The 16,294-nt window shown below is 33.7% G+C and overlaps 2 protein-coding genes across 2 annotated transcripts; one reads left to right on the top strand and one right to left on the bottom strand.

Annotated features, from left to right (window-relative positions):
- Positions 1–2,015: 2,015 nt before the first annotated feature.
- Positions 2,016–2,957, bottom strand: LOC308429005 (olfactory receptor 8K3-like; the record flags this gene model as incomplete). The annotated part of the gene is made up of 1 exon (XM_080927653.1): positions 2,016–2,957. The coding sequence occupies one exon, from the start codon at positions 2,955–2,957 to the stop codon at positions 2,016–2,018; it is 942 nt and encodes a 313-aa protein (XP_080783779.1).
- Positions 2,958–14,042: 11,085 nt separating this feature from the next.
- Positions 14,043–14,984, top strand: LOC308428999 (olfactory receptor 8K3-like; the record flags this gene model as incomplete). The annotated part of the gene is made up of 1 exon (XM_080927640.1): positions 14,043–14,984. The coding sequence occupies one exon, from the start codon at positions 14,043–14,045 to the stop codon at positions 14,982–14,984; it is 942 nt and encodes a 313-aa protein (XP_080783766.1).
- Positions 14,985–16,294: the final 1,310 nt, after the last annotated feature.

The raw sequence follows: 16,294 nt of genomic DNA, 5'->3' as shown, positions 1-16,294 counted from the left end.
GTTTTTATTCTTGAGATATTTAAATTTATTGTCATATAGATTTTTCACTTGTTTGGTTAGAGATTCCCCAAGATATTTTACATGTGAATATTGTGAAGGGTATTAGCTCCTTATTTTCTTTATCAGTCAATTTATCCTTTGTGTAAAAGAAGTCTACTGATTTGAGTTAATGTCATATTTGGCTACTTTGCTGAAGTTGTTTATCAGCTGTACAAGTTCTCTGGTAGAATTTTTGGGTCACTTATATATAATCTCATATCATCTGCAAATAGTGTTACCTTGACTTCTTATTTGGCAATATTTTTCTCCCAGGTGTTGATTTGTTGTTTTATTTCTCTCTCTTGAACTTTGAGAACTATATTGAACAGATATGGGAAGATTTGGTGGCCATGTCTGTCCCTGATTTTAGTGAGATTGGGCAAAGTATCTCTCCATTTAATTTGACATTGGCTGTTGGTTTGCTGTATATAGGTTTTTTCATGTTTATGTATGGGCCTTGAAATCCTGATCTCTCTCATGCTTTTAACATAAAGGGGTATTAAATTTTTTCAAATGCTTTCAGCATCCAATGTGTGACTTTTTCTTTGAGTTTAATAATATTCTCAAATAAAGATTTATGTTTTCAAAATATAAAATATGTATACTTAGTGTTTAAATAAAATTACATTCTAACAAATTGAATTCTCAGTCATCAATTCTTTTAATCACAATGTGAATATTTATACATTTTTTGTTATTCCACAGGCATGTATTTATCAATTGATTTGTGGCACAGATATATATGGCACAATATGGAAAAAATGGAATTAAACTTAAATAAAGTACTTTTGTAAACCTTGAGAGATTAGAATACTACTATCACAATACATGAAGATAGATATATAAATGTATATATGTATATATATTTATATATATAAATATATATATACATATATATGTATAAACACACACACACGTACACACACACACACACATACACACACACACACACACGTACACACACAAACACACACACATACACACACACACACACACACACACACATATATATATATATATATATATATATATATATATATATATATATATCAGTTTGGTTATAAATGCAGCACATTTTTAGTTATGACATTATGTGTGCTTAGTATTTTGATACAATCAAACCTTTACTGCAACCAATACTGTACTGTTGTTGCATGGTCCCAAGTAAAGTTTAACCCTTTAACCCTTCACTAGAAAACAACAATATATCTATATAAAGATTCTGGTTTTATGTACAAGAATAAAGACAACACAGAATTTAGACAATTTTTATTATTTTAATTTAAAGAATATTATAATGTACAAATAAGATCAGGTAAATAAAAAAGTCAATAAGATAAACATTTATACAAGTTTTATAGCAGAATTTAAGCTTATATCTACATTGGTACATTCATTTAGAGATAACTTGACACTGAAATAGAAAAAATAGATAAAACAAAGAAGCTGTAAGTTGTTTGAATAACAAAATATGACAAATTAACAAGCACCAGAGACATAAATGATGAAAGTACAGTTGATGACCAGAAATAGAGAGGGATGCTAAAGTCCCTTCAGGGGATGAGACAGTTAAGGAAGGTCTAGGCTGAGTTACAAGTAATGCTTAGAACTTATTTTTCCTTCACCTTGATGAATTTAGGTTTTCACACAATTCGTGGAAATTTATGAATCCAAAGAGCTTATGAAGATGTTTATAAAAAAAACAGATAAAGAAAACCTAATGAATCAAGTATGAAATCACCATTTAAGCTGTGGTCTAAAGTTCCTATTTTGCTCTTGTTGTTAGTGGTGGTGAGTATTGTTTTTGTTAGTTTTTTGGGTTTTTTGTTTTGTTTTGTTTTTTTTCAGAAGCTAGCTAAAACACTGAATCTTGTGAAAGTTATACTCTTCTAAGAATAAACTCTGTTACTCCTTTTGTTATCTTTAAACATTTGTATAGAAAACAAAGAGTAAGGCACGCAAATTCTGTGTGGATATCAAAAGAAAACACTGTGTATTTTTTTCCCACTCCTGTAAAGAGCACCTTTTACATCTTTGTTCTTCAAGCTGTAGATCAAAGGATTCAGCATAGGGATAACCATGGTGTAAAATATTGAGGCCACTTTATCAGTATCAATGGAATGACTGGATCTGGGCTGCATATACATAAATATTAAAGTCCCATAGAAGACAGTGACCACTGTCAGGTGGGAGCCACAGGTGGAGAAAGCCTTGCGTCTACCCTCAGCAGAGTTCATCCTGAGAATAACTGTGAGAATGAGCAGGTAAGACACAAGAACAGGAAGAAAAGTGGAAATCAAATAAAAAGAAGAAAAAAATATCAATATCACTTCAATTTCATGTGTATCTGAACAGACCAAAGATAGCAAAGGTAGACTGTCACAGTAGAAATGACGAATGACATTAGAGCCACAGAAAGATGAAGTGAAAATCTTAACTGTGAGTTGAACAGCCACACTTGTACAGAAAAGATAAGGGATAACTATGAGCACCCAGCACAGTCGTTTTGACATAATGACCATATAGAACAGAGGCTTACAGATGGCCACATATCGGTCATAAGACATAGCAGACAGAATATAAATTTCACAAGAAATGAACACACTAAAGAAAGAAAACTGGACAGCACAAAGATGAAACGATATTGTATTTTGATCTACAAGAAAATTTTGTAACATTTTTGGTCCTACAGCTGTTGTATAACCAAGGTCTGTAGTAGCGAGGTGTCTGAGAAAAAAGTACATGGGTGTATGCAGGCGGGAGTCCACCATGGTCAGGATGATCATGCCCAAGTTGCCAATCAGAGAGATCAGATAGATGATGAGAAACAGTCCAAACAATGGGACCTGCAGCTCAGAGCGGTCTGTGATGCCCAGCAGGATGAATTCATTCACTGTTGTGAAGTTGTAGTTCTCCATTCAGGTATACAGGAGGTCCTGTTTTGAGTACAGACAATTGCACTTTCAATAGATTTCAAATATTATATGATATTATTCAAAGTAGCTTCAGAAAATATCTCCAAATATTTTATTTTTTAAAATTAATCTATTTCAAAGATGTACACATATTCCTATGGATTTTAAAACACAAAGAGATACAGACACGTGGCTGAAAAGACACAGATATGAATCTTTGGTACTCAATGAAAGTTTTAAGCAGAGAATAATGAAAATCCTTTAAAATAATGTTTGCTTTTCATAACTATATTGAGAGGAGCAAATTTAATTCAAATTAAATATTTTTTTCTGGAGACTATCTAAATAACCTAATATCTATCAAAATAGTCATTCAGCCACAATGCCTTTTAATACTCTCAGGATGTAAGAATTTTGCTATACAAACAGATGTACAAGTCTAAATTAATACATCTGAAATTGTATGAATGGATATAGCACAATACTTTGAGAATCTAAATTTTTTAAATTGTAAATAGTTGGATTTATTTGCACATACATTGGTGAAATTTATTTTTCTTATGTTTTTATTGCTGATATGATTACTACCACATTTTTGCATTTAATAATTTTATGATTGTAATTAGATATATGATTTCTGTCACTAATAGTACATATATACATATACATACACAAATAGCAATACATATACATATAGCTACTAAATTTTTTATTACAAATGCACTTAAGTGTAATTTTATGTATACATATACCAAAGTTTAACACAAAAAATGTATCATTTAGAGTTGTTATCACAATCCATATTGGTCAGCTTTATGTATAAGTTTTGTGTTAAGCATCATAAGTATTGTCTTGGTTGAAAAAATAAACAGCATGTTAATAAGGGTATATGAGTAATCGGCTTACAGGATACATAGTATGTACAAGTATTCCTTTAGAAAAATGAAGTGAGAAGCATAAAATACATTTTTGGCATATACAAAATTAAGAGTTCTTCGTATGGACTTTTGAAAACCTGAAGTAGAGGTAAAAGATCCAACAAGTTTGTGCTTCCTGCCCACAGTCAATAAAGGCCATGAACATGGAGTTTCAGTCACTGGATATCTTAACCTACGTGAATGAACAACCCATTATAAATGAGTATACATATCAATTACAATACAGTCTCAATTTCTTTGGTAAATAACTATTTTAATTTGATATTCGTTGTATTTACATTTCAAATGTTATCCCATTATTCAGCATCTCCCATCCTCTCACAATCCCTTTGCCTCCATGAAGGCACTCCTTCTCCCAACCAAGCACTTCCAACCCAGAGCCTTGTCATACCCCTACACTTGGAAAATGAGCCTTCTACTTTTAATAAAATGGGAAAAAAGCGTTAGAAAACTATGAAAAATAGTATAAAAACCTATAATAATTATGTCATCATTATATAAATTAATATTATTTGAAAGACTACTTTTATTATACAGTGAATCATATATAAACCATTAAAAGCCTAGAAAAATAAGAAGAATTTATTAAGAGAATTAATTAAAACTGGCTTATAAATGAATTATCAGGATACCACATTGATTAAGAGGTGGTATATTATAATAGTCGTTGTTTAGTATTAGCATTTCTAACTAATAGACAAAGATGGAAGAAAAGAACTGACCTGTGAACTTGTCCTGTGATCTTGGCACATATGCACTTACACACAATTAATTAATTAATATATTGTAAAATTCAAAACATTAAAAAGTTATCATTTCTACAATCTTAATCTTCAAAAGTCACTTGTTAACATTTTAATTACTTAAGTTATTTTAACATAATAGATATCATATATTATGGTATTTTCATAAATATATTTTTGGTGATATATTGTTCTAATTCCCCATTTCCACTTTTCTTTCATTTATCTCATTGTTTGGATAGTTCTTTTGTTTATGTGAGATTCTTAACCACTCTGGGTTTATAAATCTAGGAATAGATATAATTGTGTATTTGTAAGAAAATACGATTGACTTAATACTTTTGTTCTTAAATTTCATTCTTTAAGTGACATCGTCATTTTTTTTACTATATGTGTCTTTCTCCCGAGGCCATCAACTGGTAAGAAAATCCACTGCATGTTTGTGTGTGTGTGTGTGTGTGTGTGTGTGTGTGTATGAGAGAGAGTGAGAGACAGAGAGAGACAGAGAGAGACAGAGAGAGACAGAGAGAGAGAGAGAGAGAGAGAGAGAGAGAGAGAGAGAGAGAGAGAGAGAGAGAGAGAGAGAATCAATATTTTCCCACTCAACATTGATAAAAAGGTCTAAAAACTAACATGAAAAGGAAAAATGAAGATATATTTTGGCTGCCCAGGTGTCTTAGAATATTAGAAAGAATAGAAGACAGGAAAACAGATGTAAGCATCTCTACATAGTGAAACTTTAGTAAAGAATATCCACATTTCCTTTTGCCTAAACCAAATTGCCCTGTGTGACACTTTGTTACCTGATGTGGAACTCTTGGCTTCATTTTCCACTGTGGCTATTAGTTCAGGTTTCTGAGCTCTATTTTTGTACATTTTTAAATCATAGAGACTGTCCCTGAGGAGGCATCAAGAATTATTAATTACAAGCAAACTTCTAAAGGGATAATGATTTAATGCCTAAAAGATATAAACTCTCAGGATCAGTTTGTTTTCAGCTGTGATTTAGTTACTTATTCTTACTTACAAGTACTTGTCAAAAGTAGTGAGGCTAAGATCTCAACAGTGAATATGTGCTTTCCTGGTTATTGTGACCTAATGTGAACAGGATGTAAAAGAAATAAAATATACAATCATAAATGAATAAGAGAATAATTTATACAAAAGATAAAGTACTATTTAATTATTAAGATGAAAGATATAATCCCAAGGATAAACGTGGAGTTATATAATCATCAATAATGAGAGAATAACATAGCTGAGTTTCCATCTACATGAGTAGCCCAAAGGTGGAATACCTGGAATAAATGTAGGTCCAATTTAACATAGTATTCTTTCCTTAAATTTTAATATCCTCATATATTTCTAGAAAAGTTTATACCTGTAAAATGTATCTAATTATTGTGTAAATATATGGTCTAATCATTATGATAATTTTAAGTCAGTGAAATATTAGGTTTTCTGACTGAAGCACATGTCAAGTTTTGAATATTCAATGAAGCAGATAAACTCACAGTTCAATTGGTTTGCTGCCTTCTGATATGAGGGGGACATACATTCAAGCCTGCAAAGCCAAATACTTCTAGACATGAGTAATATTATTTTGTAACATAAAGCAAGTTTAGAGCTATTCTTGTATGTATGTGTTTATTTCTATTTTTAAGTTGTATACAGGTATAATATATATGTGTATTCAAGATGGAATTTTACATATTGAAAAATAAGATTTATGTTACATGTAATATACCATCCCTAGGGATATACTGAAAAGTCGCTCCAACATATCAAAAGGAAACATGCTCTGCTATGTTGATAGCAGCCTTATTTTTAGTAACCAGAACTTGTAAAAACCCAGATGTCCTTTAAAAGAGGAGCAGATACAGAAAGTGTGTTACTTTACACAATGGAGTACTATTTTGCTATTAGAAACAATAACTTTATAAAATACTTAGACAAATAGATGGAACTTGAAACTATCATTCTGAGTTAGGTAACCCAGCCACAGAAAAACTCACATGGTATACAGTCACTGATAAGCAGATACTACACTCCAAATGCTCTGAATACCCAAGAAACAATTCACAGACCTTATGAAGCTCAAAAGATGGAAGGCCAGAACCTGGATTTCTAAGTCCTTCTTAGATAGTAGAATAAAACACTCATGGGAGAAAATAAAATGTCAAATAGAGGAGCAGACATTGAAGAAAAGATCAATCAGAGTCGGCCTCACCTAGGAATTCACAGCATATGCAGCCAACAAACCCAAGCAGTATTGCTGTACTGGCTGGTTTTGTGTCAACATTAAACAAGCTAGAGTTATCACAGAGAAAGGAGCCTCAGCCGAGGAAATGCCTCCATAAGATCCAGCTGTAAGGCATTTTCTCAACTAGTGATCAAGGGGGGCGTGGGGGAAAACAGCCCATTGTGGATGGTGCAATCCCTGGGCTGGTAGACCTGGGTGGGTTCTATAAGAAACCAGGCTAAGCAAGCCATGGGAAGCAAGTCAGTACGTGACATTCCTCCATGACCACTGCATCAGCTATGCTTCCTGACCTGCTTGAGTTCCAGTCCTCACTTCCTCTGGTGATGAACAGGGATATGGAAGTGTAAACTGAATAAACCTCTTCCTCCCTAATTTGCATCTTGGTCATGATGTTTGTGCAAGAATAGAAACCCTGACTAAGACAAATTGGTACCAGCATAGTGGGGTATTCCTGTGACAACCTGACCATGTTTTGGGGAGGTCTGTGGAAGGAATTTGGAATGTTGAGCTAGAAGACCATTGGCATATTAAGAGCTCTGTGGGATGTGCAGTAGGAGCTTGGAAGATAATGTTGAGAACAGTGCAGAAGATGGAGGCCTGGCTTGTAAAATTTCAGAGGGAAGATTAAAGACTCTTTGATCAGGGCTATTTCTAAGCAAAACCTTTGCATTGCTGGGACTATTGGTGCTGGTTGGGTGGAGCTGGGAGATTGGTGGTGATTAAGAAGAGACCAGCATCATTGAGGTGAAATCTTCTGGGAATTGTTTTCTGAAAGCACAAAGAGGATGTGTTCCAGAGATAGCAAAGCTTGTACCTCATGCTGTGACTGGACATGGTAATGTGTAAGAGTCACTCAGGTGGTCCTTGTTTTGAAGGAATGAAGGGTTCATGGAGAGCAGCTGAGGCTCGGCACTATGAGAGGCCATGGAAGGCCATTGGTGAAGGTGCATCCTCAGTGGCAATTAGTGCCCCAGGACTGACAGTGGTGTTTTGGAGATGCCAGTTCCAAGAGATGACCACCAAGAACAGCAGTGGCAGTGGAGTACAGGCAGCTGGAGCCTAGAAGACAAAATGTGTGCTACAAAGGACAGAGCTGGAGAGGTGACTCAAGCCCTTGGAGGAGCCCAGAAGTTCGTAAGTGGATTCCCAGATACTGGATGGCTAGAGATTGATTTTGCTTTGACAGTGACTGTACCCTGATATCTTTCCCTCTTGAAGGAAGAAGAGGAGCCCACAGTTTAGAGACTTTAAATTGTGAAAAGACTTTGATTTTTAAGAGATTGAAAATTTTAAATGTATGTCAGTTTTAAAATGTAAGACTTGGTAAAGACTGTGTAACTCTTAAGGTTATCTATATCTTAGGGATGAACAAGAAAGTAAGGGTTGAAGCTTAATATTGATTTGTCTGTGTGTCAAGTTGACAAGGGGTCAATTTTACTGGCTCGTTTTGTGTCAACTTGACACAAGCTGGAGTTATCACAGAGAAAGGAGCCTCAGCTGAGGAAATGCCTCCACGAGATCCAGCTGTAAGGCATTTTCTCTATTAGTGATCAAGAGGGGATAGGGGGACACAGCCCATGTGGATGGTGCCATCCCTGGGCTGGTAGACCTGGGTTCTCTAAGAAAGTAGGCTGAGTAAGCCATAGAAAGTGACATCCCTCCATGGCCTCTGCATCAGCCCATGCTTCCTGACCTGCATGAGTTCCAGTCCTTACTTCCTCTGGTGATAAACAGTGATATGGAAATATAAGCTGAATAAACCTTTTCCTCCCCAACTTGCTTCTTGGTCATGATGTTTGTGCAGGAATAGAAACCATGACTAAGACAATTGCTAATGCCAAGAAGTCCTTACTGGCTGTAAACAGATATGGAAGCCTCCTCAGAGATTCTGCCAGATCCATACTAATACAGATGAGGATGCTTGAAGCTACCCATTGGACTGAACAAGAGTACCCAAATGAAGGAGTTAGAGAAAGGACTAAAGGAGTTGATAGTGATTGCAACCACATAGGAAAAACAGCATTATCAACCAACCAAACCCTCTAGAACTCCTGTGGACTAAAACACCAACCATTGGGCACTCATGGAGAAACCCATGGCTCCAGTTGCATATGTAGCAGAGGATAGCATTGTCTGGCATCAATGGTAGAAGAGGCCTTTGGTCCAGTGAAGGCATGTTTTCCCAGTATAGGGAAATGCCAAGGCACTGAGGTGGAGAGGGTGATTTGGAGAGGGTATACTCTCATGGAAGCAAGTGGAAGGGGAGGGGGCATTGGAGCAGGAGGGGAAAGGGAATAGCATTTAAAATGTAAATACAGAGAATATCCAATAAAATAATTTTTCAAAAGGAAAAAATAAGGTTTATATTACCTGTAATTGTGTATAAAAGTCCTACAAGTAATAATAAGTCAACTTGGCAATAAGTTGATTATATCATTTTGTATTTAGAAAATGTGTCTAAGATAAAATGAAGAACCAAAACTCACAGTGGTGACTGATTTCACCCTGCTAGGCATCACAAATTACCCGAAGCTATAGTCATTAAGGATTGTTTCTTATCCTCTATATGATCTTCCTGATGAGCAGCTTGTGCATGATCCTAATTACCATGATGGGACAGCAAGTTGCAAACACCCATGTAGTTCTTTTTCTGACATATAGCTACTAGAGTTCTTGTTTGTCAACAGCTATTGGAACTGCAATGTTAGAAGTATTATTGTAGATCAAAACTTAGTATCTTTTAGACTTTGTGACTTTCAGACTTAGCCTTCTATCATTTTTTTCATTGCTAGTAAGAGTTTATTCTGTTTTCAATACCATATGGCCACTGTGTAGCCACTGTAATCCTCTGCTTTTATGATCCTCATATCAAGATTATGTTGGTTACTGGTGGCAGTCCTCATCTTTACTGCACAATTATGATGTTCCATCCATGAGTAGGGCAGGGGAAAGGGATAACAACTCAAATGTAAATGCAGAGTATTTGATTAAAAAAAAAGATTTTCACTTTGTCTTTGTGAATGTAATGGCATCATTCCTTTCTACTGTAGCAATCTTAATTTGCTATATTTCGTATGTCCAAATATGCACAAGATTGAAGCAAAAATGTGGATCTGTTTAGATTTTAATTTTATTCCCTGTATTGTAGCTTTGGACTACTCAAGTAAATGGAAACTCACCATTTTTATCATCCCATTATTGAGGATTATATCACTCCACATTTATCCCTGGTATCATATCTTTCATCTTAATAATTAGATAGTACTCTATCTTTTGTATAAATTATTCTCTTGTTAATTCATGATTGTATATTTTATTTCTTTTACATCCTGTCCACATTATGTCACAATAACCATGAGAGCAAATATTCACCATTGAGATCTTAGCTTCACTACTTTTGATAAGTACTTGTAAATGAGAATGCTGACTTATACAAGTAACTAAATCACAGTTGAAAACAAACTGATCCTGAGAGTTTATAATTTTTAGGCATTCTGTCATTAGCACTTTAGAAGTTTGCTGATAATTAGTAATTTCTTGATGTCTCCTCAGGGACAATCTCTATGGTTTAAAAATATACAAAAATAGGGCTCAGAAACCTGAGTAAAAGCCACAGCAGAAAATGAAGGCAGGAGTTTCCAATCAGGTAACAAAATGTCACAAAGAGTTCTGCAGTTTAAGCATAAAGAAATGGGGATATTCTTTGCTAATGTTCCATGATCTAGAGATGCTTAATTGTGTTTTCCTGTCTATTCTTTCGAATATTCCAAGATATCTGGACAGCAATAATATCTCTTCAGTTCTCTTTTTCATGTTAGTTTTTGGACATTTTTACCAATGTTAGGATGGAAAATATTAATTCTCTCTCCCTCCTTCCTCTCTCTCTCTCTCTCTCTCTCTCTCTCTCTCTCTCTCTCTCTCTCTCTCTCTCTCTCTCTCACATACATACACACACACACACACACGCAAACACACACACAGTGGATTTTCTTACCAGTCGATGGCCTTAATTGACACATATAGGAAATAAGATGACTTGATGTCAAATAAAGAATGGGGTTTGAGAACAAATATATTAAGTCAATAGTATTTTCTAACCAGTACTCAATTACTTTTGATCCTACATTTATTAAGAATCCTTTACAGAAATTATTATAAACCACAAGTGATTAAGAATCTGGCATAAAAAAAAGAACTATCCAAAAAATGAGAGAGAGAGAGAGAGAGAGAGAGAGAGAGAGAGAGAGAGAGAGAGAGAGAGAGAGAGAGAGAGAGAAATTAGGACAATACATGACCAAAAACATATTTATGAAAATACCAAAATGAATGAGATCTATTATGTTAAAATGAATAATTGAAGTGCTAACAAGTGACTTTTGAAGATTAAGATTGTAGAAGTGATAACTTTTTAATGTTTGAATTTTGCAATATATTAATTAATTGATTATATGTAAGTGCATATGTGCAAAGATCACAGGACAAGTTCACAGGTCAGTTCTTTTCTTCCATCTTTGTCTCCTCTTTCTCAAATTCAAGTCCCTATACTCAGTAATTTTACCAGAGGAAAGAACTCTCTGTGCCTTTGACCGATCCTTTTGTAAAAGATTCTTTGTTTCACAATGGGTGTGAAAACTATAATTTAAGAGTCAAGAGACACTCAATATATATTTATGACAGTGGAAAACTTATTCCTTTTCAACTAACTACAAATAAATTCCTGAGATTGGCGTTTTGAAAATAGTATTCAATAATTTATCCTGATGAATGTTTCTTTGAGTCCTAAATCTCTTCAGAGGAAATTATTCATGTCTGTCCTTACGTATAAGAAAATTGATAATGAGTGTACTTATATTTTTACTTTTATATCATAACAAATGTAACCAATCAAAAGGGATCAAGATTATTTGATTTTCTAGTTATGTAATAACTGATAATTTCCCATGTTTAATATATGAAGTATACATATAGAAAATGGGATACCATCAGGTAACCACATTATTAAACAACCTGTTAAGTGAGCAGAGAGTCAATTAATTACCAGCAGCTGTACACAGAAGCATGGCTGCTGGGGATTTTGCTCTCATTTCTCAGTGGCTGCACATTCTTCCATGATTACAGTTATAAATCATTTTATTCCTGACTTAACTCAGAAAACATCAACACATGCACCTTTTAACAAAAAAATATGATCCTTCTATGACTTGCTCTCTGGTACATTGGAATTGTTCTGACAAGCCTTATTACGTTTAGATCTACATCAAATTTTCGAGATGTTCCTGTGAACTAACCAAACAAACATTTCCAGCCCCTAGTCTGTGCAAATCCTATCTTATTGCAATTTTGAGGTGTTTTCTCTTCTTGTACTATGCTGTTAAAGATTTATCCAGTATAATGCATTGAACATGGGCAGTCATGTTTAGAAATGCTAATACTAAACAATGACTATTATAATATACTACCTCTTAATCAATCTGGTATCCTGAGAATTCATTTATAATCCAGTTTTAATTAATTCTCTTAATACATTCTTATTTTTCTAGGCTTTTAATGGTTTATATCTGATTCACTGTATAAAAATAAAATACTTTTATACCATTTTCATAGTTTTCCTATTCTTCATTTTTCCCTTTTACTAAATATATAAGGCTCATTTCTCAGTGTAGGGCAATGCCACCCTGGTGAGGATGGAGAGGGTGCTTGGGAGAGGGTGCACCTTCATGGAGGCAAGGGAAGTGGGAGGAATGGAATTGGAGGAAAAGGAGATAGCATTTGAAATGTAAATACACATAATTTCTAATTAAAAAGAAAATATAGTTTATTTTCTCATTCAATATATTCTTATTATGTTTATTAGTAATGAATAAAATATTAATTTAAAATGAAGGGAAAATATGAAAATTACCTCAGGGCATTTAGAGCTACAGATGACTGTAGTTGGTGAATACCCGGTTTCCAGGACAACTGCTCATATTTTCAAATTTACCCAAGAATTTCAGACTCTCTTGTAATTGATATGCATACTCATTTATAAAGGATAACTATTACAAGTATGTTAGGATATCTACTGACTGTTTGAAACTCAACGTTCATAGCCTTTATTGACTATGGGAAGGAAGCACAATCTTGTTGGATCATTTGCCCCTACTTCAGGTTTTCAAAAGTCTATACACTGACCTCTTAATTTTGTATATGTGGAAAATATATTTTATGCATCTCACTTCACTTTACCAAAAGAATACTTGAACATACTAGGTACTGGGTAAGCATATTGCACATATACCCTTGTTAACATGCTGTTTGTTTTTAAATCAAGACAATACTGTGTGATGCTTATCACAAAACTTATGCATAAAGCAGACCAATATGGTTTGTGATAGCAACTCTAAATGTTCCACTTTTGTGCATTAAGCTTTGGTATGTCTATATATAAAATTAAAGTTAAGTGCATTTGTAACAAAAAATTTAGTATCTATATGGATATGTATTGCTATTTATTTTATATATGTATATATGTACAATTATTGACAGATATATGCAATAATAAAATTATTAAATGCAAAATTGTGGTAGTAATATCAGCAATAAAAACATACAAAAAAAACATCAATATATGGGCAAATAAATCTAACTATCTACAATTAAAAAAATTTATAGTCTCTATGTATTGTGCTATATCCATTCATGCATTTTCAGATGTATTAATTTAGACTTGTGCATCTGTTTGTATAGCAAAATTCTTACATCCTGAGAGTATTAAAAGGCATTGTGGCTGAATGACTATTTTGATAGATAATAGGTTTAGTTAGATATTCTCTAGATTAAAATACTTAATATTGACTTAAAGTGGCTCCTCTCAATATATTTATGAAAAGCAAACATTATTTTAAAGGACTTTCATTATTCTCTACTTAAAACTTTCATTGAGTACCAAAGATTCATATCTGTGTCTTTTCAGCCACGTGTCTACATGTGTTTTAAAATGCATAGGAATATGTGTACATCTTTAAAATAGATTAATTTTAAAAAATAAATTAAAACATTTGGAGATATTTTCTGAAGCTACTTTGAATAATATTATATAATATTTGAAATCTATTGACAGTGCAATTGTCTGTACTCAAAACAGGACCTCCTGTGCACCTGAATGGAGAACTACAACTTCACAACAGTGAATGAATTCATCCTGCTGGGCATCACAGACCGCTCTGAGCTGCAGGTCCCATTGTTTGGACTGTTTCTCATCATCTATCTGATCTCTCTGATTGGCAACTTGGGCATGATCATCCTGACCATGGTGGACTCCCGCCTGCATACACCCATGTACTTTTTTCTCAGACACCTCGCTACTACAGACCTTGGTTATACAACAGCTGTAGGACCAAAAATGTTACAAAATTTTCTTGTAGATCAAAATACAATATCGTTTCATCTTTGTGCTGTCCAGTTTTCTTTCTTTAGTGTGTTCATTGCTTGTGAAATTTATATTCTATCTGCTATGTCTTATGACCGATATGTGGCCATCTGTAAGCCTCTGCACTATATGGTCATCATGTCAAAACGACTGTGCTGGGTGCTCATAGTTATCATTTATCTTTACTGTACAAGTGTGGCTCTTCTATTCACAATTGAGATTTTCACTTCATCTTTCTGTGGCTCTAATGTCATTCGTCATTTCTACTGTGACAGTCTTCCTTTGTTATCTTTGATCTGTTCAAATACACATGAAATTGAAGTAATATTGTTGTTTTTTTCTGCTTTTTATTTGATTTCCACTTTTCTTCCTGTTCTTGTGTCTTACCTGCTCATTCTTATAGCTATTCTCAGGATGAACTCTGCTGAGGGCAGACGCAAGGCTTTCTCCACCTGTGGCTCCCACCTGACAGTTGTCACTGTCTTCTATGGGACTTTAATATTTATGTATATGCAGCCCAGATCCAGTCATTCCATTGATACTGATAAAGTGGCTTCAATATTTTACACCATGGTTATCCCCATGCTGAATCCTTTGATCTACAGTTTGAGGAATAAAGATGTAAAAGGTGCTCTTTATAGTACTGGGAAAAAAATACACAGTGTTTTCTTTTGATTTCAACACAGGAGTTATTATGTCCTTCACTTTTTGTTTTCCATACAAATTTTTAAAAATTACAAAAAAGCAACAGAATTATTTTCTAACATTCTTTCTGTAGTCAAAATTCTAATCCCAGTATGTAAATTCTTGAAGAAATAAGTAGGTCTCAGACTTTATTTTGCTAAAGATGGCTGCATTGCATTTCTAATAATAGAAGATATATAACCACAGAAAATATTCTTAGAAAAGCGTATTGATAACAAGATTCCGTGGTATGCTATCTTCTTGAAAAAAACAAAATAAAAAATAAAACAAAACAGAAAACCATTACCAACAACTACAAAACAGTAAATATTATCCTGGGCTTAAATGGTGACTTTATACTTGATTCATTAAGTTTTGCATTTTATGGAAACATCTTTATAAGCTTTTTGGGTTTATAAATTTCTAAGTGTTGTCTGAAAACCTAATTCATCAAGGTGAGGGAAAACTAAGTTCTAAACTTTGCTTGCAACTGACCATAGATCTTTCTTAAATGTCTCATCACATTAAGGGACTTTAGTATCCTTACCTTTTCACTGATGCCCCTGATGCTTGTTAATTTATCATACTTGTCACTTAAATAACTTATAGCTTCTTTGTATTGTCTAGTTTTTCTATTTCAGTTTCTAGATGCCTCTACATGAATATCCCAGTTCAGATACAAGCTTAAATTCTGCTATAAAATTTGTATAATTTCTCTCTTATTTACAATTATTGGCTTGATATTTATTTTTATTTGCCTGATCTTATTTGTACATTATGAAAGGCTTTTAATTAAAAATAATAAACATGGCTTAAATTCTGTATTGTCTTTATTTTTTTCTCTCTTACAATTTTTTTTAAAAAAGAGGGATACAAATACAGAGTTTTAAAGGCATTTTGGCAAAACACTATATGAATATTTTTTGTCAGTACTTAATTCTTCTTGAGGTTTGAAAGCATGCATTGAATTTTCAGTAGTTACCATTAGCATAAAGTACTTGTAGGACAGAATGTAACATGGAACCAATTTTCTTGGTGAGTATAGATTAAGCATAATGATCTTTGAATACCAAAAATTGCCACAAGGCTTTATTCTTAGCTCTTGGATTATTAATGATTTAATGTCCAGGTATACCACATTCTGAGAGGGTGCTATACATTTATTTTTTTCCTAAGACAGACTGAGGCTTTCATTTTTTGGCCATGTTTTTCTTGAGCTTCATATGGCCTGTAGGTTGTTTCTGGGGTGTTCAGAGCTTTCTTGGGTTAGTATAAAATTATCATTGACTGCATATTATGTC

Source organism: Micromys minutus, assembly GCF_963924665.1.
Source record: "Micromys minutus genome assembly, chromosome: 13".
Taxonomy (NCBI): Eukaryota; Metazoa; Chordata; class Mammalia; order Rodentia; family Muridae; genus Micromys; species Micromys minutus.
This window is presented reverse-complemented; position numbering and strand designations above follow the sequence as displayed.